The 24,421-nt window shown below is 45.3% G+C and overlaps 1 protein-coding gene across 1 annotated transcript in view; it reads right to left on the reverse strand.

Annotated features, from left to right (window-relative positions):
• The window catches only part of LOC138567629 (zinc finger protein 12-like), a 408,553-nt gene that overhangs the window by 179,570 nt on the left and 204,562 nt on the right, over window positions 1–24,421 (reverse strand). Inside the window, exon 4 of the mRNA XM_069646058.1 lies at window positions 12,096–12,209. Within this exon, the coding sequence (XP_069502159.1) occupies window positions 12,096–12,209 (114 nt within the window). The remainder of the gene's footprint in view (window positions 1–12,095; window positions 12,210–24,421) is intronic.

The following is a 24,421-nucleotide window of genomic DNA, read 5'->3' on the forward strand; positions in this document are numbered from 1 at the left end:
CACGTTGATGCTTGCACTGAGCACAAACAGCACATGTGGCTACATACTCCTTAATATCATGCGCCATAGAAGGCCACCAGCACCACCTTCTTAGAAGATCTAAGGTTTTTTGCATACCCGGATGTGCAGCTATAGAGGAGTCATGGCACCATTGCAAGGCCGTACGCCGGGTGTCTGAGTCAGGTAGGTAGAACTTTCCCTGTTTGTAAGGTAAAGAATGGACGATCTCCAAACCGTATTTAGATACTTCTGGCGGATTGGTAGAGACCCAATTTTGGATCAAAACCCTTAAGGAAGGACATAATGTACAACCACAGACTACTTGAGTAGGTAACAGTAGCGCACCCTGAAGATTGGCGGGTTCAGGAACTCCATGGAGACGAGAAAGAGCCTTGGCCTTAGAATTTAAAGACCCAGGACGATAGGTGATAGTAAACAAGGCAAAGAACTCGTGCCACCTGGCGTGGCGTGCCATGGTACATTTTACTGATTGAAGGGCCAGGAGATTTCTATGATCTGTGAATAGTTGGACAGGTTCAGGGGAGCCTAGGAGATGGTGTCTCCATACCATAAAGGCATCCCTAACGGCCAAAAGTTCCCTTTCTGTGATTGTGTAATTCCTCTCATATGGTGTGAGTTTTCTGGAATGATAGGCAACAGGGTGCAAACCAGCGGTCTCGGGGCAATGCTGTGACAAGATGGCTCCTAGTGCAATGTCGGAAGCATCGGCTTCCACAATAAATGGCAGGGATGGATTTGGATGCTGGAGCACTGGTGCAGAGGTGAAAGTGGATTTCAAGGTCTCGAAGGCCTGTTGTGCCTTCTGATTCCACTTAAACTCCCGCTTGGCGCTGGTTAGTTCAGTAAGCAGGGATACAATAGCGGAGAAACCATGGACAAAACGCCGATAAAAATTGGCAAAGCCTAAAAAAGATTGCAGGGCTTTTCGTGTACTAGGACAGGGCCAATCTAATATGGGAGCCACTTTGGACCGACTCATCTCTATTCCTTGGCTAGTCATATTATAGCCCAGGAATTCCACTTCGGATACATGGAACATGCACTTGTCCAATTTGGCATATAGTTTGTTTTCTCTTAACCTTTGGAGAGCACTAGAGACATGAATGACATGAGTAGAGATGGATGGCGAGTAGATCAATATGTCATCTAAATACACGACTAGATATTGGTCCAACATGTCATGAAATACTTCATTGATAAAGTATTGGAAGGTCACCGGAGCGTTACACAGACCAAAGGGCATGACGCAGTAGTCAAAAAGACCATACCTGGTTTTAAAGGCGGTCTTCCACTCGTCACCCTGACGTATACGCACCAGATTGTATGCCCCCCTCAAATCCAGTTTTGTAAAGACCTTAGCTGAACCCAATTGGTCCAATAGTACCGAAATCAAAGGAATGGGATATTGATTTTGAATTGTGACTGCGTTTGGTGCCCGGTAGTCGATGCATGGGCGGAGATCCCCTTCTCTCTTGGGGACAAAGAACATGGGGGAGGCAGCAGGTGAACGTGAGGGCCGTATGAATCCAGACTTTAGAGACTTCTCAATGTACTCCTTCAAGACCAAGTCTTCCTTTGGGGTCAAGGAATATACAAGGTATATATAGGCCCGGAGGGAATCTTGGCTCCCGGGACAAGCTCAATTGGGCAGTCATAAGGCCTGTGCGGTGGAAGCACATCCGCACCACGGGCGTCAAAGACATCCTGATATTCCTTATATGCCGGAGGGAGCACAGTGTTAGTAACCGCCCCGATGGTATGAATGTTCTCCAAGAGTGCCTTACTCGGACTGACAGTATTGACAGGGGTTGTTAGACAATGGTTCTCACAATAGTCAGAGAAAAAGCTAATCTCTCCAGAATGCCAATCCACATTTGGATTGTGCAACTTCAACCAAGGTACACCAAGAATGAACTTGAACTGTGGTGCAGCTATCAGATCGAACAATATGGTTTCTTGATGACCACACTCCGTCGTCATGACCAAGTTGGTTGTGCGTTCTGTTACTAGGCCAGAACTTAGTGAAGAACCGTCGACTGCGTTCACCACCTCAGGGCACGATTTTGTGACCACTGGTAACCCCAGTTCCCTGGCGTATGAAGCGTCCACATAGTTTCCCGTAGCTCCTGAATCCAAAACCACCACCACATCGAGTTTCTCGAGTTCAACAGTGGAGAGAGAAACCGACAGACAGTAAGGAGTTGTCATGATGCCTGCCTCCAAGGAGCCAAACCAGGCCCGGCACCCTCAGAGACAGACACCATGCATTCAAGGGAAGTCCCAGCAGCCCCAGATGGGGGCCCTTTGGACTCAGTCCTGGCGCCGTTGGCGTCAGGCTCATAGGGGACATCAGTGGCGCCAGGCTCATACAGAAGTAGGTTGGGAGTAGTGCTTGGTGTAAACTTACCTGTGCAGACCATGCTGCAACTTCCAAGACTGGAAGGAACTATTTTTCTAGGGACTACTTGATCTCTAGGGTGTGACCGGTGGAGGAATACATATTTCTGGGGGAAGAATACATACCTGGAACTACTTGAAAGGCTATTTAAGCCACACCCAAGCAGCAGACCACGCTTCGCGTTGTTCTGCACTTAGCAGCTGGACGCTCACCGTGCCTGCTCCTGCCTTGGTCTTCCATCACGCCTGCCAGCATCCTGGAAACACCTAAAGAAGAAAAGGGAAGAGAACAGGTGAAAACAAGAACCTTACCTGATACATCTGCACTCCGGATTCTGCACGCCGACGATCCTGCAAAGAAGGCAAACATTTTAAACGCGCATCGCATCGCGCGCATCACGCTGCATTTCACTCACCTGCACGTGGCGTTTTCGAGTCCTGCAACGTCCATCCGGAGCTTCCACCGCCATCCAGCACCTATTGGAAGGAAGTAGAAAGAGAGGTGAGAAGGGAAACACGAATCTAAGTAGAACTTACCTGTGGTTCAATTCCCTCTCCGCCTTCGGGTTTGTGCCATACCTTCGGCATCTCAGCACCCCGGCCCCTAAGGGGAAAAGAAACAGACATTGTATTAGTGAGAGCATGTGAGAACATTAGCAATACGCTCACTCAAGACTTACCCATTTGCAAGAGAGACACAGCAGCTCTTTCCGGGTCGGCGCCTTACCTCCGGCATTGCCGTACCCCGGCCCCTATGGGGAAAAAGACATTGGACATTAAAGGAGATACTTAAAACTGCAAAGGAATCTCTCATCGGTATTCTTACCAGGATTTGGCTTCATCCAAATTGCCTGCAGCCCGGAATCTTCTCCAGCACCTGCGAAAGAAAAGAACAGATGAGTGAATATAAACCCAAACTTGCCATAAACATTTGCGGTACGACGGGAATGGACAAACTAGTTTAAACTCATGAATCCAGTGAAGTAACTGGAATCACAACGTGCCCCTGCATCAGAAGCAGGATGGAGAGCTCGTCATTTTGGTCCCTAAGGTGAGTCTTCGCTGGGAATCCCAAAAGGGTTTCTCGGAGGGAGAGAAGGGAAGTGGGAGGTCGGAACATCACCCGCAGACTATTAACCCTTCCTTTTCACCCACAGTGGGATATTCCTCCGAGCCAGAAAAGCCAGGTTGGGTAATCCAGTCCAGTCCATCTTCCAGGTCTTACGCATCTCTGCAGAAGAGGTCACAGCAGTCCCAGCCACGCCCGCGCCTCCGTGGGAGCCAGGTGAGCGTTACAGGAGTATATATCATGGGATCGACAGAGGAACCACCCGGCGTCTGGATCCCTTCAGTCACTGGGTTTTGGCGTTTCCCTGTTTCTTGGTGGGGTTTTTTAGGACACTCTCGGAGCAAATGTTCGGATGATCCACAATAATAACATAAACCATTCTTTCTCCGATGTTCCCTGACTTCGGCTGATAAAGGGGCCCTAACTGTCCCTATCTGCATTGGTTCTGTGGATCCAGGAACCGGTACAGGGTTAGCAAGGGCAACCGGAGGTGTCGCTCTCTTTTCTCCCTTCCTCGCGGCTTGCCGAGAGTCAATCTGGAGAACCAAGTCCAGTAGTTCATTGAAAGCCGTGGGTACTACAGGTACTGTAGCCAAAGTGTCCTTCAAGGAGTCTGATAAACCTTTATAGAACAAAGAGGGCTTCTTCTCTTGGGGCCAACCTGTTTCTGCCACAAGTTGATTACATTTGGCTAAATAGGACAAAAGAGACATGTTTCCCTGCTGAAGAGCAAGCAGTTCTAGGTCAGTAGTCTGTGTGGCGTAACATGTATCAAACACTCGACTCATGGCGTAGATTAATGCATCACAGTTATAGAGAAGATGGCTCCCTCCCTCCAGCAATGGGTTAGCCCAGGCAGCTGCCGTTCCCCCTAAATGAGACAGCAGAAACGCTGCCTTAGTAGTGGAATCTGGAAAGGAGGCAGGGCGGCATAACAAATGCAGCCTACATTGATTCAAAAAAGGTGTGAAAAGCCTTGGGGTCTCCATTGAAGCGTTCCGGCGGTGCTAGAGGAAACTGGGCAGTCATATAAACAGGTCCAGTACCTTGTTGGGGAGGTACCGCACCCGAGCCGAAAGCAATAGTCGGAGTGGGAGCTTCGGCCCCAAGGGGTTGAAACCCTGCTTGCAATTCGTCTATGCGACGTTGCGTAGCTGTATGAGCTGCCGTCATATCATTACGCAGATCGGCCACTAACTGCATGATAGTGGCCAATGTCTCATTGGTATCCATTGTATGGCTTCTGATTATGTCAGGAATTGAGTTGCCTACGTAGTGTAGTGGATGAATTCTTCCACCTGATGCACCCCTCTGGTCCTGTGATCAGACAACCAGAGCGGCAAATCAGAGGAAAGAAAGGATACCAGATGAGACCCTGATGTCGCAATTGCAGACCGCTGCCACAGGATCGATGCTGCAGAAGCAGATTTCAAGACTGCAGGACGAGATGCGTAGAGCAGGAAACACGGTGAACCTACACGCGAGTGCGAGGTTGATCACAATGTATATATGCAGGGCAACCACTCATTCAGAAAACCATAGTAAACAGTTTGATCTGGGCGTGTAAACGTCTTGCTATGCTGAAGTTGTTATATATATGTATCTTAACCCCCTCCCCTTATTCAGTTTACCACAACAAGAAATCCCTCACGGGCTTACCATATCAATGGGCTAGGGTCTTTAGAAGCTCCAAGAAGAGGGACATGGTGAGGCAGGTCCGGAATCCAAGAAAAAACAAACACAACCTAGCCAGACAGCACAAGGACGCCTAAGTACACTGTGACAGTCTCTAGTCTGTGTACTGATTGAAAAGAGTCACAGTCTCCACAACCATCCTACGCAGCACAGTATCCTAGGAGTTCTTGGCTGTTCGAATCCACAGCAGGAAATAACGAAAGGCACCGTTCAGGGACGGCCGAGTCCATGAAGAGCAACACAACAGTTGAGGCGGAGACAAGGGAGTTCCTTTAGCGGTCCGAGGTCAAAAGCACAAATCCGGCAGAAAAGTAATCAAAGGGCAATCCAAGTAGCAGAATCCAATACGCGGTCCAGGTCGAGGGCACAAGACAGTTCCGAGGACAGGGTGGGGATAGGGAAGAGGGATGCAGGTACTGAGGGTCCAAGGACAAGGAAGTAGCAATGGCAAGGAAACAGGAAAAAACGAAAGCAGAGTAGCAACTCTCCGTAGTGCCGCTAATTGCAAATCAGAAGCACCGAAGAGCAGGTGGGAGGTGCTTAAATGCGCATCACATGATGACGTTATGTGTTGCACAACGTTGACGGTGCCAGGAAGAGGGGAGGACGGGACCCCAGCGTTGCCATGCCAACTTCCAGGCACCTTGCTGCAGCCTTCTTAAAGGGCTATACGTGTACGTTCGGGGAACGATCGTACGCATAGACATGACAAAAGGGGAAGATGACCAGACCAAAATGGTAAAGAGGGGAAAGGAGGAAAGACATACCGAAAATATGGCCACCCTGACCCCACTCTCCCTACTGTAAAGGTCGGCCAGAGGGCCCGACCACGTGGAAAGTCCGGCCGCCGGATCTTAGGCGCGGAATCCCATCGCCGTAGATGAATCGCCTGCAGTCTTCATCGAAGATGTTCTTGTGACCGAAATGACTTAACGGGGAATAACCAACAAATTGGTATAAGATAAACAATGTCTCTTCTGTAAGAGCTCCGCTATAGGGCGACCAGTTATCGGGGAGGAAAAAAACAGTCTGAGGGACCTCGGCGGGCGAGGGATTTTGGGTACACTACACGTCACGATAGGGATAGTGTTACAGACACGCATGTGCCGACGTCCCCTTTCGGTCCCCGAAAGACAAGATGCAATACTCCACGGTTACCATTGGATGTCGGACCATATGCACAGCATGTGATTCTAAGCAGATTAACAAGCATCAGAAAATAGTTTCCATCAGTGTGGAGTTTAGTCAGGGAATGTATTTTTGTGTTGTTGAAGAAATGTTAGGAGAGGCCCATGTATTGGGAGGAGGTCGATGAGCCACTATTAAGGGGCGGCGTAGTGCTGGTGAGGGGTCAGGCATTCTGCTGTTCTAACCTGAAGAACTTAATTTTACTCTCCGAGTGCAGAGTGTGATGAACTAAGAACTGTAAGTGGTCAACGGACAGATCTGTTCTCTTCCGAATAAGAGGCAGAGATACCTTATCATAGCCCCATCAAAGTTAGCTTTTCTTTTGTTCAACCATTGCAGATGCTGGTCGAAACTAAATGTTCAACAGTCATGTCGGGTAGGAATGGTGTGAAGGGGATGCGCTGTGGCTTAGGACATTCCAAACAGTACGGGCATTAATGTTATACACAGCTCCATATGCCTCTTTTCGCAGTCTCCTAAAAGATGAGCAATGTTCCAGGAACGTTGGGGGGTGGGAGGGTTGGGGACGGAGGGGTAGACCTGCATCTGCCGAGCCCTTTTAGTCACCAAAGGGTTCATCGTCGGCATTGGAGGCACTCTCCCACTAAACATATGTGTACTTTTGGACCCCTGCTACATCATAAATATTCTGGTAAGGTTTTCCTGGCCCCTGCTATTTTGTCTACTCCATAGTGTCATCCAGTGATGTAGTGTCCAATGTCTCCTCCAAGATAGTTTCCAGTATGAGGTTCAGCACTGGTAGGTGCAGCTGGGGTGTTGGTGCTATGGAAAACAAGCATACTGCATATTACCATCACAGGTATGGAATTACAGTTGGCACAGTATAAAGACTAAGAGCCAAGAGAGAAGTGAAACTGATTTCAGTTGGAATAGTGAAGAGCTCATTTTAGTTAAACAGTGATGAACATTTCTTTAGAGTCAGAATGAAGATTAGTTGGAAGGCTGATTACACTTAAAGCCATGGAGCTTGATGGGAGGTGTAACGAATATGGCAATGCCTTCACTACTTTCCCAGGGAAAATCTCCCCTCATGTGGCCAGGTTGGTGCGGCCACAGTCCAGAATCAAAATGAGCGAAGATCACATGGGGGAGGGAGTTCCCCTATGGACTACCGATCCGAGGTTGACAAACAGAACCCAACTCCCCAATCCTCCAGATCCAATTGCACGTTGAAAAAGGCCATCCTTGTACAACAAACAGGAAATTTCCTTAATACCCCCGTTTGACTCGGATTCAATGTATTGGGAAGAGGATGCGGGCCAGAGCGATGAAAAATACCTGGAGGAACCAAGCTATGTGCTCTAGTTGTTATACCAATCCTATTGGTGCCTGGACATTCAAAACTACTCGGAGTAGAGAATCGTCTTCTTTTCGACGCAGGTCAAGTAACCGGAGAGATGCAGGCAGATGGTGGAGCAGAAAGGCTCAGGGAAGACGGCGTCCCTACGAGCAGCATTTACGAAAGGGTTCCACTGTGTGACAGTCGAGGCAGCAGGAAGGAAGCAGCCTTCCCACAGACCAAGCTGACTGGGAAGTGGGAGAAACACTACCTGAGTACAGAGCGAAGCTGCAGAGCCGAACGGAGGCACTGAGAGACCCAAAAGACGCCATGAGAAGCTGGTGAGCCCATAGAAGGGAGTTGGAGCACTGGGGTGCTGCATGGGGAACCGCAGTGGTTGAGAAGCTGGGTCAGAAACCCAATCCCTCAACCAGAAAAGGAGAAATCTTCTTTGTGGCACTAGTTACATGAGAAACCAAACTGTTACGAAAAGCAAAGTCCCGAAAGCCGCAAAGGCAAGATATTGAAATTGTACGAGACAGTGAATCTTGGTAAAGTCCTGTGAGGAGAGTATACCAGGCAGGAAGATTGCAAGTCTGGGTCCTGCACCCAAATGTATGAAAACGAGTAACCCAAGTCTGGGCAGAAGAGCATACCAGGAAGTAAGATTCTAAGTCTGGGACTCACACCCATGTTTGTATGAACTGTCATATGTATGGTGACATCAAGAGGAGGGAGTCATCCTCTTGATCATGTAATGGAGATTTTGATTTCGCCCAGAAGGCCAGCAACAAAATCCTTATACCGCTGCCGTTGGAAGAATTTCTGCAGCTGGTGTAGGGAAAATGATGTGGACCCTTTTCAATGCAATACACCTATGGTGTTTTCTTTTTAGTTACATTTGGCTAATCTGGGGCTCCAGATTGGGACCATTAAAGGATACTTGCCAGCGCTTTCCATCTTCAAGCACACCTCAAAGGAGGTATCTTATTTTAAAATGCCATTGATTATACAATTCCTTAAGGGGCTTGCTAACATGTTCCATCCTACACCTTTTCAAGTCCCAATTTGGGATCTTAATCTGGTATTAAAATGTCTGATGTGTGCTCCTTTTGAGGCACTCCACTCATGTCTGTTAGGACTACTTACATTTAAAACCATTATGATATTTGCATTAACATCAGCCTGCAGGATGAGTGAGTTGCAGGCCCTATCTAGTAAGCCTCAATTTACCATTTTTTACAAGGATAAGGTTGTCCTTGGGGTCAAACCTTCTTTCTTGCCATAAATTGTGTCAGATTTCTATTTAGCCCTAGGAAATTGTCCTACCAACTTTCTATCTGCCACCTCATCCTAGCAAGGAAGGGGGAAGACTACGTAGGCTTGATCCCAGAAGGGCTCTGCGCTTTTACATTTCACGGATGACGAAAATACGTCAACATGACCAACTTGGCTACACTTGTCACAAACTGGCATTTCCGGTTACTAAACAAACTTTATCCAGATGGATAATTCTTGCCATTGGGGAGTGCTACAGAATGGTTGGGAAAGATCCCCCAGAAGGCCTAAAAGTCCATTCCACAAGGGGCATGGCAACATCTTCCGCTCTTCGAAGAGGGGTGGATATAAAAGGCATGTGTGCGGCATCCACCCTTTTACAAAAGCATAACAGTCAGGATTCATACTCTAGCCAGGAAGGAGTATTTGGGAAAGCAGTCCTATACTCAATCCATGACAAATATTGAAACTAAAAATTCGTACTCCTTCCCCCAAAACCTAACACTTCTTTGGGAGTCTATCAGAAGATGAGGAATACGAGGGAGGAGACAATCCATTTGAAGAACAAGTTACTTAGCCATGTTAACGTTCTTTCGACTTGATGTTCCTCCCACGTATTCCTCATCACTCCTCCCAGCCTATCCTGCTGTATAATTTCCGCTCTTTCAGAGTGTGGTACTATCCAGGATTCACTGATGCTGGTAATTCTTCATGAGGAAGGCGTACAAACAGAACTTAAGCCAACAGGCTCTGCGCGTGCTATATATATCAACGATAACGTCGACTTTGAGATGGAAGCCCTCGAGGGACATCGAGTCGACCGCATCGACGCACAACCTCTGCCAAAAATGTTTTCCGAAGCAGCTGACACAGGAAGATGATATATCATAAGATGAGGAATATGTGGAAGGACACAATCCAGTCGAAATAGGCATTTTGGACACAGGACGGTGGACTATTGTTTTGACGGATGTTCTGACAATTTCCTTCGTTGTGTTTCAGGCAGGGAACCCCCTCTTAGATTTAGCGAAAGGTAGGATTTTCATTTTCTGTTGAATAAAAAAGCTATCAGCCATTAAAATGCCACCACTGTGTCCGCATCCTGTTTCTGACTCCTTACAGAGAATAGAATTGAGACCAAAGCATGTGACACCCTCCAAAATGAGGGTGACCTGTGAAGTATAGTTCATGGTAGGTAAGTAAAAGACACTTGGGTTCATAATAATCTTTATACGCAAGGCTTTGTGTAGTTCCGTTGTTAACAAATAAACCTGTTCAAAGAACACATACATGCAGTACTGTAGACAACATCTAATGCTTGTGTACTGGTTTTTAGTAAGTGAAAAAGACATGAAACAGACACGCTGTACAGGACAGTATTGTGACTTTCTTTTGGTGATGACACAATCTTTGATCTACCTTAGAGGTACTGAAACTGGCCTTAGGCTGGAACTTATTCATCACAGGTCATTTCCTTTACATGGTAGGCACCTCAGACCCCAACACCAGTCGACCAACAAACTCCAGCTAGTATGGTCCACCCTGTGTAGAACTTTAGAACTCTCCCTTAATAGATACGGCATTGGCAAATACTCTGTTCGGACATAAAAATGTAGTAATGGTGGCACCTAGAATAGCTTTTTTAAGTGCTACAATGACCATTGATCCATCAGAAGATGTTCTATCATTCATATTGGTATCTTTTTGCAGTGCCTGCATACTATGGTAGTTCTCGCTGAGGAGTGGGTTAACACCTTGCAGAGAAGGTGTAATGTACCCTTCAAGGTCCTTATACTGTACTACAGATGTGCTCAAAGCTTGGCAGTGCCACTGTTATGAGTGAAGGGTAAGTTAGCTAAATGTGAGTGGAGTCTTTTAGTAAAGTTGCTGCTAAGCAGTGATTATACAAGATGCCTGATGCCTTTGATGACTGTGGCAGGAACTTGCACCCACAACACATGTGTTTTTGAAGTTCATAGGGCAGGGCAGCCATTCCTCTCTAGTATGATTGCAAATCAATTGCAAAGTATCCTTGATGGTTTCTGTTGGGGACAGGGTCTGAAGAGCAGCATTGGGACATGCACATGGAGGCTTGCATTGGAGGGTAGGTGGTGGGAGTAAAGATAGAAATATAATCAAGAGATTGGATGATTTACTGAATAGTAGCTCACAGAAACAACTGCTCATCTCCTAACGACTTATAGTCATATACATGCCAACATGTCCCATTCATTCTGCTGATGCTTGGCAAGCCACAAAGAAGAAAAGAAAAAGACCACCCCCCACTTTTCCCAGTTATAAACGCAGGACTACATGTCACAGAATTCTCAGAAAAATCATGGCCAATCCAGTCCTAAATATTTGGGAGAGTACTGAAAAAACAATCAGCATGTTATAATACTCAATTAATTAGTAGAATAATGTGGGAGGAAAATGAATAATAGAAGATATTTTCATGGAGAATTAAACCCACAGATTGCAGGCCTGCTCTTCTCAGATGAGCGTTCTACCCGCGTGTTCACCAACACTCTGGATTTGATGCATGTCTGAGGCCATATGAACCTACATCCACCCTACGAGGCCAACGACTGCCTTATGTGGTTTTATCAGCTGCATCTTTAGATATTTTGTTCAGGGTGCAAAATGTGCACTAGTCACTTACCACTGGCTAGTGATATTTGATTCATGGGAAGTAGTAAATTGTGTGCTGTGTGTCTGCATAGGAATGAGGTGGCAACTTTCTATAGGGGTGGCTAGTAACTTGCAACTTTAATTTGTGCTCCCCGTTTATCAAATAGTGGTGATGTGGTTCAATAAAACAACAATTGTGGATGAGAAAAAAGAGCAATATGGCTAGACATTGCTCTTATGCCCAGTAGTTGTGCTGTTGAAACATTCAATATGAAATCATTAAATCATAAAGTAGCTGTTTGTAAAATGTGAATACAGAACATGCATGGTTGGATTTGGAAGAACTCAAGGTATGTGGACTCTTTACAGCAATTCAAAAGTTACCTTGTTCATGCTTAATATAGTAGCTGAAAGGTTTATAGCTTTCAGAATCATGTGTTAAAATAATATATAATGTGGCACTGTTAAAAGACAGAGATGTGTATTATTTTGAATCCATATAACTTTGTTGCTGACCTGTAGTGAGATGATCCTTGCTTTCCCTTCTGTCCGTGTGCAGAGAATCAATTGGATACTGGCTGACCTCCCTGCTTCGAATACTGAACACATCCACACTCGAACTTGCTGAATCTGAAAAACACACACATATCCACATGGAATACATTCACTAAGATTTTCAATATTCTCATATGGTGTAGCGTGAGCTTTCAGATTTTCTAGGAAGTAACATGGGGATGAAAATAAATACAATTATCCCAGAAAAGAGATAAATATACATGATATGATGTTGGATAAATTAATTTTGAAAATAGAAGGAAGACATTGAAATGTGCATCGTTGAAGACAAATCTGAGGAAAGTGAGAAACATCAAAAGCAAAAATGAGAGATAGTACAAGAGAACAGTTGTAGAGGGAGATAGTGTTAGTGAGTGGCGAGCAGCGAGAAAGAGAAAGAAAATATACCTCATGGAAACAATGTGAGAGTAATATGAGATATCCAGAAGTGAATGGGAGAGAAGAAAAAAGGTAGCATGAGAGAAAACAGCGAGAGGGAAAGAGAGCATGATAGAGAAAAAGACAAGCGAGCAAGACCACCGAGAAACAGCACTTAGATCAGAGAACATTATTGCCAGGACACAAGATAGAAAGAATGTGCATATTGCATAAACCTATGTTGAACAGTTTACAAGGCAAGATAATTAACTACGACCCTATGTGCATGTACGCCTATAGGGCTTGACGGGTTTAACTTGCATTCAACACACAAACAAATTTGAAACCCTTTCAATTGCATTTCACACTGAATGAAGGAAACCCAAGTCAGCTAAATCAGACAGAATAGTATTGAACAGCTGGCAAGCGCTTTTACATTTAAAATACTTGCTGAGCACATGCCGACATACAAGCATTTCATTTATATTTTTGTTTTGCAATTGTAGACTATGAAATGTGAAAACACTTCTCTGTGTTTATAGTCAATGTGAATAGACTTGATGCCATGGAAGAAAAAAGGTACCCAGTGTTTTCATCGCTGAAATAAACATACAAAGGGGCACACAATATTTATTTTTAACCCACTATCAACACTTTCCCCAACTATTTTAGGACTGGAGTTTGCTTATATAATTGCACCAGTCCTAAAATGTTGGGAAGGGTATTTAGTGGGTTAACAAAATATCGAGTACTCCTCCATGTTTTTTTCCCAGAGATGAAATCACATATAACCAGAACAAAAGTTCAGTCATAGTTGTGAGTTTTATGAAACAGATTGGTTCTAATTATAATGAGGATGACAACTTCGTCTCCTTTTCCAAGATGTACAGAAACATTTGTGCAAAAACAATGTTATTAATTGAGAAACAGTTGTTGCCAGCAAGTTTTGAGACAGAAAGAGAAAATATGCTATGGGAAGGAACAACTCTTAGAGGCGTTACAGATATTGTTCACAAAATATGCATGTTACGTTTTATGAACACCCATGATATTCTTTGACAAAAAGAAGCGTCAGTTAAGGGTGGCAGATCAAAATTAGACATTAAGACAATAAATTCCACGTGTCAGAATAGGCTGACAATGGTGAGACAAAACCACAAACAAGTCAGGATTGGCTGGCAAAGAAAAGAGGGTGGTTTAGATGCTCCAGATGGGTTAGCCTATATACTGTATAATTAGCTGAACTAGAGAGTTTAAAACACAGCCAACTGAGGTACAGAGAGGAAGCTGGAGACTGTGGTCCTGAAGCCAGATGGGGCAGAGTTGGTAGGCATAGGTAATTCAAAAGACTGGACATCCTAGGTAAGAGAACAAAAGCAGCCAATGTAATGCATTGACTATGGCACAGCAGATCTACTTTTATGCATAAAATTGGCACTTTGACCATTTTTCCACATTCTAATTTGTATGCTTGCTTCAATAATTTGGAGGCTGAATGAACTACAGGGCTAAACTTCTTTCATGAGAAGAAGCAAACAGCTTTCAAAAGTCTTCATCGTAACTGATGGACCCAAAATTGACACTTGCTTTCCAAAATTCAATTTCTTAAACTGCTTCAATATTTTGGGGGCTGAAATAAGCAATTTGTACCTATATTTTTCTTTTGCATGGTTACACCACTGGGATACATCATGATTTATTTTTGTTAGGGAACCTTTCAACTGTCCCCTCTCCTGGGGAAATACTGAGTAAACCATGATACTGAGGTTTGACACAGCGCGTTAAGACCAATGATGCCCCTCTTCACTTTGGCCAGGAAAAGTAGATTAATGAAAGCAGAGTATAGAACAGAGGAGTCCTTACAAGAGAATTTAAAAGGCTTACCCTGTCATTTTGAACCCCTGGTTTTCGAATGCTTGTAAGTTGTATTAGGTAAAATTCCCTTGTAAGTCATGGGCTTGCAACAAACCCTTTAGCTCTTTCCATTTTCCTGTGCTACTTCATAGAACAGTTGGGTTTATAGTGATAATTTCGAAAACAATAATGTCGATAAGTTTTTTTTTTTTTCGAAATGGGGGGGTTCCCCCATCCCCCCTTTTTTAAATTTTTTTTTTGTTTTACCCATTTTTTTTTACTCCCGGACCCCAAAATAAATATATAATTTAAAAAAACGGAATTCGACATTTTTTTTTCGACATTATTTTTTCGAAATTATGACTGACCACCGAACAATTGATCAACAGTAAATGCACCAACACCCCCAACATTGCTCCCCCCCCCGATCTAGCCTAGATATTCCACTATTCGTACACTGTTTCTCTGCATTTTAGTCATCGTCCTCCGGGAGAATGGCAATTATCCTTAATATTTTCTGAATATATATCACGTGCAGTCTTTCAGGGCGTAGGTGAAAAAGGGTGACCAAACCCAGATAGCATAGTACCACTGTATGATGTACGGTGCCTCCTTCTGCCTCCAGTGTTTCACTATACAGCGTGTGGCGCTCATTAACAGGTTTGTACAGTTTCCCCATACTCCCATTCAAGTGAGACCCCACTTCCTTCGTTATGTTCAGTAGTGCTCCATCCAACTCCAAGTTGTGCCCTAATATCTTGCAGAATCTCGACTTCACCTCTTTCCAGAAGTGTTGGAGCTGCAGGAACCCCCACCAAACATGCTCCATTGTTCCCTCCTCCCCACACATTGCTACCAGCACAGTGAAGAGTTGGAGGTGTACATTTTGTGAAGCCTCTCTGGTGTATTGTGCCACATATGTAACAACTTGTATTAAAGCTCCTGATGCTACGCTGAGGTATATGGGGCAGACCACCCCTGCAGAGCTTGTCCCCACTCCTTATCTGTGAACACTCTCCCCAGGCCTGCCTCCCATTTACCCCTCGCCTCCCTTAACCTCCTGAATGGGGTACTGACCATCAGTCTCTCCCACTCCTCCTTTCCCACTAATAGGTTAACTATCTCGGACTTCGAGAAAGGACCTAAAATCCGTATACTCCATAAAAGAATCCTATTTCTTTCATTATTGCTGGCCATGAGATCTCCGGATTGGTAACCATCGGCAAACATCCCAATTTTATGATGCGAGTTTACCCAATTGACCCCATGCACCTCTGCGTTTCCCCTTATTCACTGTGCAAAAGTCTCCATTATTTGAGCAAAGAGCATGGGAGAAAGCAGGCAACACTGCTTGGTTCCCAGACTAATTGGAAACGGGTTTGTCAGCCCACCAATCATTCACTTTGACCCTCGCCTTGGGGAACTGATAGTTTCCTGGACCATCCTCAGAAAATCCAACCCCACCCTATTTAATATTGCATCATAAAACCTCAGTTTACAGGGTCAAACGCCTTTTCGTCGTGGAGCGTTAACCAGACACGCCAGCGCCAAGCTACTCCCCTTTGAGACTTTATCAATAATGTACAGGACCCTTCATATGTTGTCAAATGTATTTCACCCCTGGATGAACACAGATTGATCCTGGGAAATTAAAGACGCCTTCCAATCAGGCTGCCAGCACCCTCGTATATAGTTTAGCTACAATATTAATAAGCGCTATCGGCCTATATGAGGAGCTCAGCTGTAGGTTCTTCTCTGGTTTCGGGATGAGAGTAATATGTGCCCTTTCCCTAGAGGATGAGATCTTCCCCTCCGTGCGGAATTCATTGAACAACTCTGCCAGGCCTTTAGACAGCTGTTGACTAAATGTCAGGTAACAAAGTGCTGTGTGCCCATCCTCTCCTGGGGTTTTGTGTGGTTTCAATCTCGAAATCGCATGCAGTACCTCATTTTATCGGCTCATCTAGTTGCTCTCTCTGTGCTTCAGTAAATCGCAGTCTCGCCCACTCTGCCAAATAGGTCTGCTGTCTCATTATCGCATGGTTCCTCCCTATAAAGATCAGCAAAAGACTTGCATAATCCTTCTTTTGCCCCCTTCCGTTCTGACCAATCCTCCACCCCCCATCTTTCAGATGTGTTATGAAGGCCCTCTGATCCTTGGCCCTCAACTGCCTCGCTAGAACCGTCCAACCTGATTCATGTGCTCCTAAAATGTCTGCCAAAGTTTCAGTAGGGTACTGTCCTCGATCTGCCAATCCACTGTTTCAGCTGTCCCCTCACATGAGCCAGCTGCCTAGCAACTTTGCTGGTCCCTTTCGTCTTGTGGGCTGCCTCCAATCTCTCAATCTCCTTTTCTAGTTCTGCTTCTGCCCCCTTCTAGATTCTCTCAATTTGAATTCGATCAGGAGGTTCTTGATCCAGCTCTTAAATCTGTCCAATTTTTCCCCAATAGCCCCCTCCCTCTCCTTGTCCTCCCCCATATACCATATTTCAGCTTCTATCTGCCTTCGTATTCCTTTATCCATTAGGAGGTATTCTGCCAGCCTCCATCCTTTGTACACTCTCTGCAATCCTCCCTCTTCCCACTCTAGTGTTGCCCTCACCACTCTCTGCGTTGCCAGAATATAATCCATCCGGGAGAATGATTTGTGGACATGGGAATACAAAGAGTAGTCCTTATCTCTTGTATGACATATTCACCACACGTCCCGGAGCCCTGCTTCATCACTTCTCCCTTTTAATTGCTAGGACATTGTTCCTCTTGTGTGCCCCCTAACCCTGCTCGAGTGGTCCATTGTCAGGTCCATGGCCAGGTTACAATCCCCCACCACGACCAAACCTATCCAGCTCAGCCAGGCACTTCTCGAGAAACTGTCTGGCCCCTTGGGCACATAAGCTGATACCCATTTGTACATTTGACCTCCCAGCTTCCCTTTCACCATCACGCATCTACCCCCAGAATCACTCTTCATCGTGACCTCTTCCAGTTTTACTGATTTGTGGAGCAAGATGGCCACTCCTGCTCTCTTGCACCCTGCAACAGCGTGATACCAGACTGGGTATTCCCTGCTATTCAGGCGTCCTACATCCCCCTTCAGCAGGTGTGTTTCTTATAAGCAGACTGACCCCCCCCCCTCCTTTTCTTAATGTCCTGCAGCACCGTCACCCTCTAGCTTGGGCTATTTAGTCCCCTAACATTCCATGATTCTAACTTATACATTGCCCTTTGGTCTCATACACTCCCAACTCTCCCAATGCATTCTCACCCAAGACGAATCCACCCTTGCGTCTGTTCACAGTCATACCCCCTAGGCTAGAACCATTTATCCAAACCACAACTATCCCTGGATCGCCCATCCAAGTTCTAGACGCGCCCCCACTATTCGTGAACTGTTAGCAGTGCCCGCTCCTCTTTATCGCTCCTCCTGCCTGCATCCATATTGTCCCTCCGCCTCACTACTAACAAACTTAACACTTGAAGTGAACATGAACATGACCCTGCATAGGTCCATTTGCCACCATCAGGCCTTCTTCCCTTTCTTCGAGCTCCACCATTGGAGGCTGCTTTGCTCTGGTCTGGTCTTGGGGACCCTTCAGCATGCCTTTCTAACTATCCCCTTTTGGGATCCCTGAGGGCTCACACCCAACACCTCAGGCCCTCTTCTACTTGAGAGACTGTTTTTTCTTCATTTCCCATGCAAAACTTCTTCTTCCAAGTCTTGTTGGAAAGAGCCACTGATATCTCATCAGGTCAGACATGGCGGGAACATCACCTCCCGCCTGCAGGAGTTGTGATCGCCCGGCATGCAAACAACGGTGGCGGCGGGTTTACCGCCACCGTTGTTTCCATACCGGGCGATTTGTAATGAGGCCCAATATATTGCAAGTGTAAATACTTGTTGGTTTAGTGAAAACAAAACTGTGTAGGGAACAAAATGTAACACCTAATGCAAATTATCTATACAAGACTAAGAATAGCAGTTTGCTAGATGTTCTAGAGGTAGACCCACAACAATATTGCTATCCAACAGTGAGCTTGTCTCCAGAGAGGTTTCCCTGCACTTTTCCCCTTCCCCCTTCCCCTGTACTTGCGCAATCTCAATGTCACCTGGCCTAGTAAGATCGTTGTCTCTGTCTTCCCTCTGTTCCCCCTCCCTTGCCTCGTCGCACCTTGAAAAACTTGTGAATAGGCGCATTATAAATATCATATCATATATCAGAGCCTTGCATCGGGTACAGCACTATTCTCTATAATGACAACTTCTGTAGACCGAGGGGGGCATTTTGGCTGCCTTTGGGATGAAGGTTAGGTTCTAGTCTGCAGGGTATGATGAAAATCATGACAGGACATGACAATACCTCAGATGAAAGGAACCGAGAAGTAAACCAGCAATGCCATACGGCCAGAACTGCTAGCCCCACACAGTTACCAGGAAGAGAACAACACAGCTATTTTTTGCATCCACTGGGATTGGATGACTTACAGCACAGCAAGGGTCTCAATCTAGGTGGGGTTTCACAGTCCCCATGATCTCAAATCATATAGAAGTTCTAGTGTTGCGGAGTAGGTGTCTCAGATTCAGGGAATGGATGGATTCTTAATGTCAGCAAGAACAAAGCCGTAGGACACTAGCCATGCCCCTTTGGGTGAACCAAGCATCCTGGTGCTATGCTTGTGGGGCTAAGGGGTACATCACCTATAATTGTCCCAAATGTCCTCTGTGCCAACTCCCACGGGTTACACAGGAGCAAAGAAGTCTAGGAGAGAAAATCCCCAAAGAATCATCTGGGCAAAGTTCCATAGCTGGTGGAAAGAGAAGGGGGCTTTGATAAAGGAGTGGATGTATGTGACAGGGTCAGTATCATGACCCCACCAGGAGGAAACAGGAACCATCAGAGCAAGAGCTGCTCCAGAGCTGGGGTGAGGGGGTTGGGAGGACCCCCAGTCCGTGACCCACTACAGGTGTCATGCTTGCTGTAAGTGGTACCACTGCTGATCACCCAATGTCTACAAAACCCTATTCTGGGTAGAATTATTTTTGTTTCATTGCAGGACTACTAGTCGCAGAAAGCCATGCAGCAACAAAGTCACAGCGTTCTGCAGAATGGAACCGCCAGTTTTGCGAGGGATTCAAGAACAGAAACATCCGTCAATTGGCATGTCCAAACAACAAAAGAGCCCTCAGCTAATCTCAGTGATAGCAGACCAACAACAGAGCCCAGTGGCAGAGAGATGGATTCCACTCCTATGCGCAAAAATGGGTTGATGCTAAATGGGGATTTTAAAAATGACAAGTGTTGTGGCCCAATACCATGGCGACATGTAAGTCCAGACATGCGCGAAGAGTCAGATGAGCAGCGCAAACAATTGAAGAGGGAAGAAAAGAAAGGAAAAAGTGGTAAGGGGTATAAAAACAGCGTCAGAAGGAGTGAGGGGTGTTCAGTGATTTCAGGTGGAGTGGAGGTGGACCAAGAGACCAGGCAGGGAAAGGTCAGTGCAGCATAGCCTTACATAGATTGTGCTAGAGCTTGTTGCAGATAAAGTATAGGTAGTGTGGTTGATCAGAAGAAGGACGCAGACTCTGAGAGGACATCTGCAAAGTATATTTTTTAAATATACCCAACCACCAACTTAACAATCTAAGGTTAGGAGAATGATTCCCTTTGGAATCCCTCCGGATGTGTGTTTCACACACTTATTTTCTTAGTCTTTAGGCTTCTTGTTCATACACAATTCTTAATTAGTCTTTCTTGACTTTTCATACCAGGTTGTGTAGCTCACTCACGAGATTATGGATTTTTTTTCTCTTTAGAAATGTATTTCCTTCATCCTTGTGTAATCCTTGCAATGGGCTTTGCATGAGCCGGCGAAGTAAAGTAAAGTTTCCTGTATGATTCTTGTTTCCTTGACATTTTTTGTTCACTTTTTCATGGCCTGGTCTCTCTTGTGGTTTATCTCTCCTAAAGGCTTCTTTGGCCTTCAGTTCATCATATTCTTTCTTTGTCATATTCTACTCTCTGACTTGACCCAGGGTTAACTTTCCCCTCCTGCCGGGGTAGTGGTATCCCCGTCTTTTTGCTCTCTCCTCCAGGGATGTCTATTATTAACTTTCTTTCATTAAGACAGTTCACGTTTCTTAACTTTAGTTCCAGGCTTTTCTTACTTTTACTGGGATAATTTTCTTGGAGCATATAACCAGTCCCTTTTGGCTTCCCGTTCCTCCTGTGTTTCCAGTTACATTCCATACTTTTTGGGAACATCTGGGGAATTCTTACGGGCCTGTTATCCTCTCCTGTTCTCTATCTCACGTTGGGCTTGTTCTCGTCAGCATCCTTGCCATATGCCTCTCGCTCTTTCTTCCAGTTTCTTGGTATCTCGATTGGGAGATGTGCCATTTGCTAAAGCTTCCCCAGGGTTGTGTTGGCGTCGCTGCACAGGCCGCCTGTTCACCACAACGATTTCGTGGTCATGCCACCACCCAATTATCCAGCCATCTCTGCTTTCAGTCTCTTGCGCACTCCGTACTTCCACTGTTTGCTTTGCTGGTCACAGGCAACTCTGAAATCCGCAGGCTCAGCGTTCCCCTGTGGCTCCACCTCCTGCTAGCGTTACGGTACCAGAGGACCTCTCATGCTTCATTATGCATTCCTCTATTGTAGTGGGGCAATTGTTGGCTAGAAAGCAGGTGCCCCCCTGCCTTCCGAGAAAACACAGAATTATAAAATCAGAAAGAACACATTTGAAACTGCACTTTAAATCCTCCTGGAAATGCAGCTGGCACAAAGAATAGTTAGATGTGCTACACAAGCAGGGACAGAGGAGGCATTAGCTTACACAATTAGTGTGTCCTTTTAAAAAGAGTAGACTAGGTGGCAGAAAAGCGCATACCAAGACAGGGTCTCACTACACATGTAGGGGCAGCATTGCTAGAATAGGTAAGGTCATGTTGCAGTTTACCCATATGGAGAAATGTCATGTGCCAGTCATGCACCAGGCCGGTAGGCAGCAAATAAATGCAGAGCTAATGTGTGTTGCAGAAGAAACATAAATGTGACAAAATGCTATTTTAAAAATTGCACCAGCAGAGAATTCAACCCTGCCACTTTAAGAAAATCCAAGTTTAACACGCTTGAACAAATCAGGGAAAATGCTGTAGCCCGCTTGACGGTGACTAAGCCAAAGGAATAACAATGTCGAGCCGTTGCAGGAAGAGTAAGATATTATTGTGTTCAGTCAGTTGTCAGATGAATCAAGTTACAAGGACACAGCAAACCGTTTCAAGTTCATAACATCCTGGGAAATCAGAAGGAGGTGACAGATTAATATATTCTGCGCCCCCGACTACGCGTGAAGGGAAGATGCAAGAAGCGGCTAATGAAAGAACAATTAAATGCTACGATGAAATCTTAACAGGGTAAGAGTAGGATGACTCACAGAAGTAATTATTCATAGATATGTCAAGAATAGGATGGTGATACGAAGGCCTTGAGCATGGCATGGAAGCTAACATGGGCTATTTGATTTAATTAAAATAAAGCGACATACTTGTCTCTCCCTCTCTCTTACCTAGATAAACATGTCATCATGCAGCCAGTTCATGGATGGTGTGACCGCATTGTACCCGATTAGCACATCTTTTTTAACCACAGAAATTTAGGGCCTACCAATTAATTTCCAGATATGATGAGGTAGCACTTTCTTAGGGGAAGGACCATGGGTGGGGTCTTAGATAATGATTGCCCATTCCCTAGGTGCACACATATAGGTTCCATATGTAGCTTAGTAAAGGGAGCCAATGAACAGGAGCAATAGGTTTTCACAACTGTGACATCAAAAACAATCATTTGTACTATATAAACTCCTGTTGTCAGTTCAAATGTTAGAGAATTCTGGAGTGAGAGCTTGGCTTTTATCTTGATTTTTCCCCAGGATATTGCAATAAACTAGTTACCCTGCATTTGGCATACCACAACCACTCTTTGTTGTCTCTTTTTTGACAAGTGCCAGTTAGAGGGCAGTTTGGCCTTTCTGACCTTCTTATCATTTAGTAGCAGAGTACGGTTGAGGATGTGGACTTTTAGGGTGCCCTAACCACACGCCTTTTGAGCAGCGGATCGGTCAGGAGAGCAGGTTTTCTTTTGTACACAACTCAACAGGAAGCACAGCAGGACTGACTTTGGAGTGGAACCCTGCCTGGTCTCCCACCACCCGCTGGAAGCAACAGGAGAAGCTGGCCAGTGAGGGTACCCCAGAAGCTCATAATCCTCAAAGATCCACTCAAAAAACATGCTTGTGCTATGTGCAGGGTAACGGGTGGGAAATGTATTATATGATATTTAAGAAACTGAAGTTGAGGAAGGATAGCTCAAGACAAGGTCTTGGAAGACTGCGCAGTAGGGCCACTGAGGGCCCAGCATTCCTTTGAGGATAAAGTAAATGAGGCAGAGAGAGAAGAATATCACGGGGGGAACCGGAAGACAGCTGTATTTTATTGTGTTGTATTGTGGTTTTGTTGATTAAATTTCTGTTTGCCGGCATTGCATTGTGTTGTCTCACATAGGTGATTTTTCTAGTATGTTGTGAGAGTAGCAGATAGTATTGGTTGGTAGAGGTTGATGGGGTTAGTATGAACATTTAGATTGTGAGCAGATTTTATTGTGATCCAGAGGAAGGATTTGGATTTTGGGGTGTTGCCCTAGGGGAAACGTGTGACAATAAATTGTCAAACATTTTCAAAAAACGATTTCTGCTTCTAAACATACTGGTGAGCTAACCGCTATTTTGCATTGTTTATTCTGTGTAAGTGCCAAGCTGCGCGCTGCTTAAAAATTGTCACCATGTCAGATACCCAAATAATTCACAAATGCAAAGCGTTTCCTACATATAGTGGCCAAATTACTAAATATCATGCTGAGTGGGTGAAAGGGACTGCAGAAAATATGTACCTCTCATGGCTACAAGAGGGCACTCACTGTAAAAATGTACTCCAACACGTGTGCACATACTTGCATGCCACACACAAGGGCAGGAAGCTCAAGAACAGGCTAAGGGTATCAGAACTCTGGAAGGCCTTTGAGGAAGAAACAGAGGGGCTTAGAAAGGAATGAAGCTTAATATGTGTCAGGGGGAGAGCCAGCAGCCCACAGCGCCGCCGCTTCCTCCCTCTGAGGAAAGCGCTTACACACAGCCAACAGCTCTACCAGCTGAGGCAGGCAACCACACACAATCCACAATACCATTTCCACATGAGGAGAGCACACCAGGTTCCACCATCCCAGGAATATACACGGTGCAGGCAGCAGCTGTAGGGTATAGTAATACCAGGTATGAATACCTTGAGGAGAGGAAAAGGGTGAAAGTGGTAAAAGCACCATTAGGGCAAATGGAGAATGAAGCATCGCACAGCTCAGAGACACAGTTAAGGGTGGAGAAAGAACATAGCGGGCTACATAGCTTAGAGAAGCAGCTAAAAGCAGCCAAGGAACAGCTCTAGAGAGTGAGAGGCATACAGATAGATGGCAATAGGGCAAGAAGTGTACCCATAGGTAATGGGGATAGTGGAGAAACCATTAGGCAACCAGAGAAATGGGTAGTAGGAAAAATATTGCTAAAATTCGATGGGAAAGGCACTGAAAAGAGGCATGTGAAGAGAGTAGAGTATGTAGAAATGAAGGAAGCAGCCAGGTAGAAAGTCAGGAGGGAGACATAGGAAGAGACAAAGCAAAATGCACAAAGGGAGAAAGAGAGGGAACAGAGAGAAGATGCAGAGAAGGAAGAGGGAGGTAGGAGAAAGGGATGACTATGTAAAGAGGATAAATGAGAAGAAAAGGAGAATGACCAGAGAAAAGGAAGAAATTTAAAAAATGAGGAAGGAGATAAGCAAAAGGATGAGCAGAAGTATGATGCCAGAGATGTGGGGAGAAGGGAGTGGGACAAAAACCCCAGAGACCAGTGCCAGAGATGTGTTACCAGAGATAATGAGTGGAACATATGTAAGGGAGCCTGTTAAGGGAGTTTTGATCTCATACGTGAGGATGACGAGAGCGGAGAAAGT

The sequence above is a fragment of the Ambystoma mexicanum genome, chromosome 2p (genome assembly GCF_040938575.1).
Source record: "Ambystoma mexicanum isolate Mex_15411 chromosome 2p, UKY_AmexF1_1, whole genome shotgun sequence".
In the NCBI taxonomy this organism is placed as follows: Eukaryota; Metazoa; Chordata; class Amphibia; order Caudata; family Ambystomatidae; genus Ambystoma; species Ambystoma mexicanum.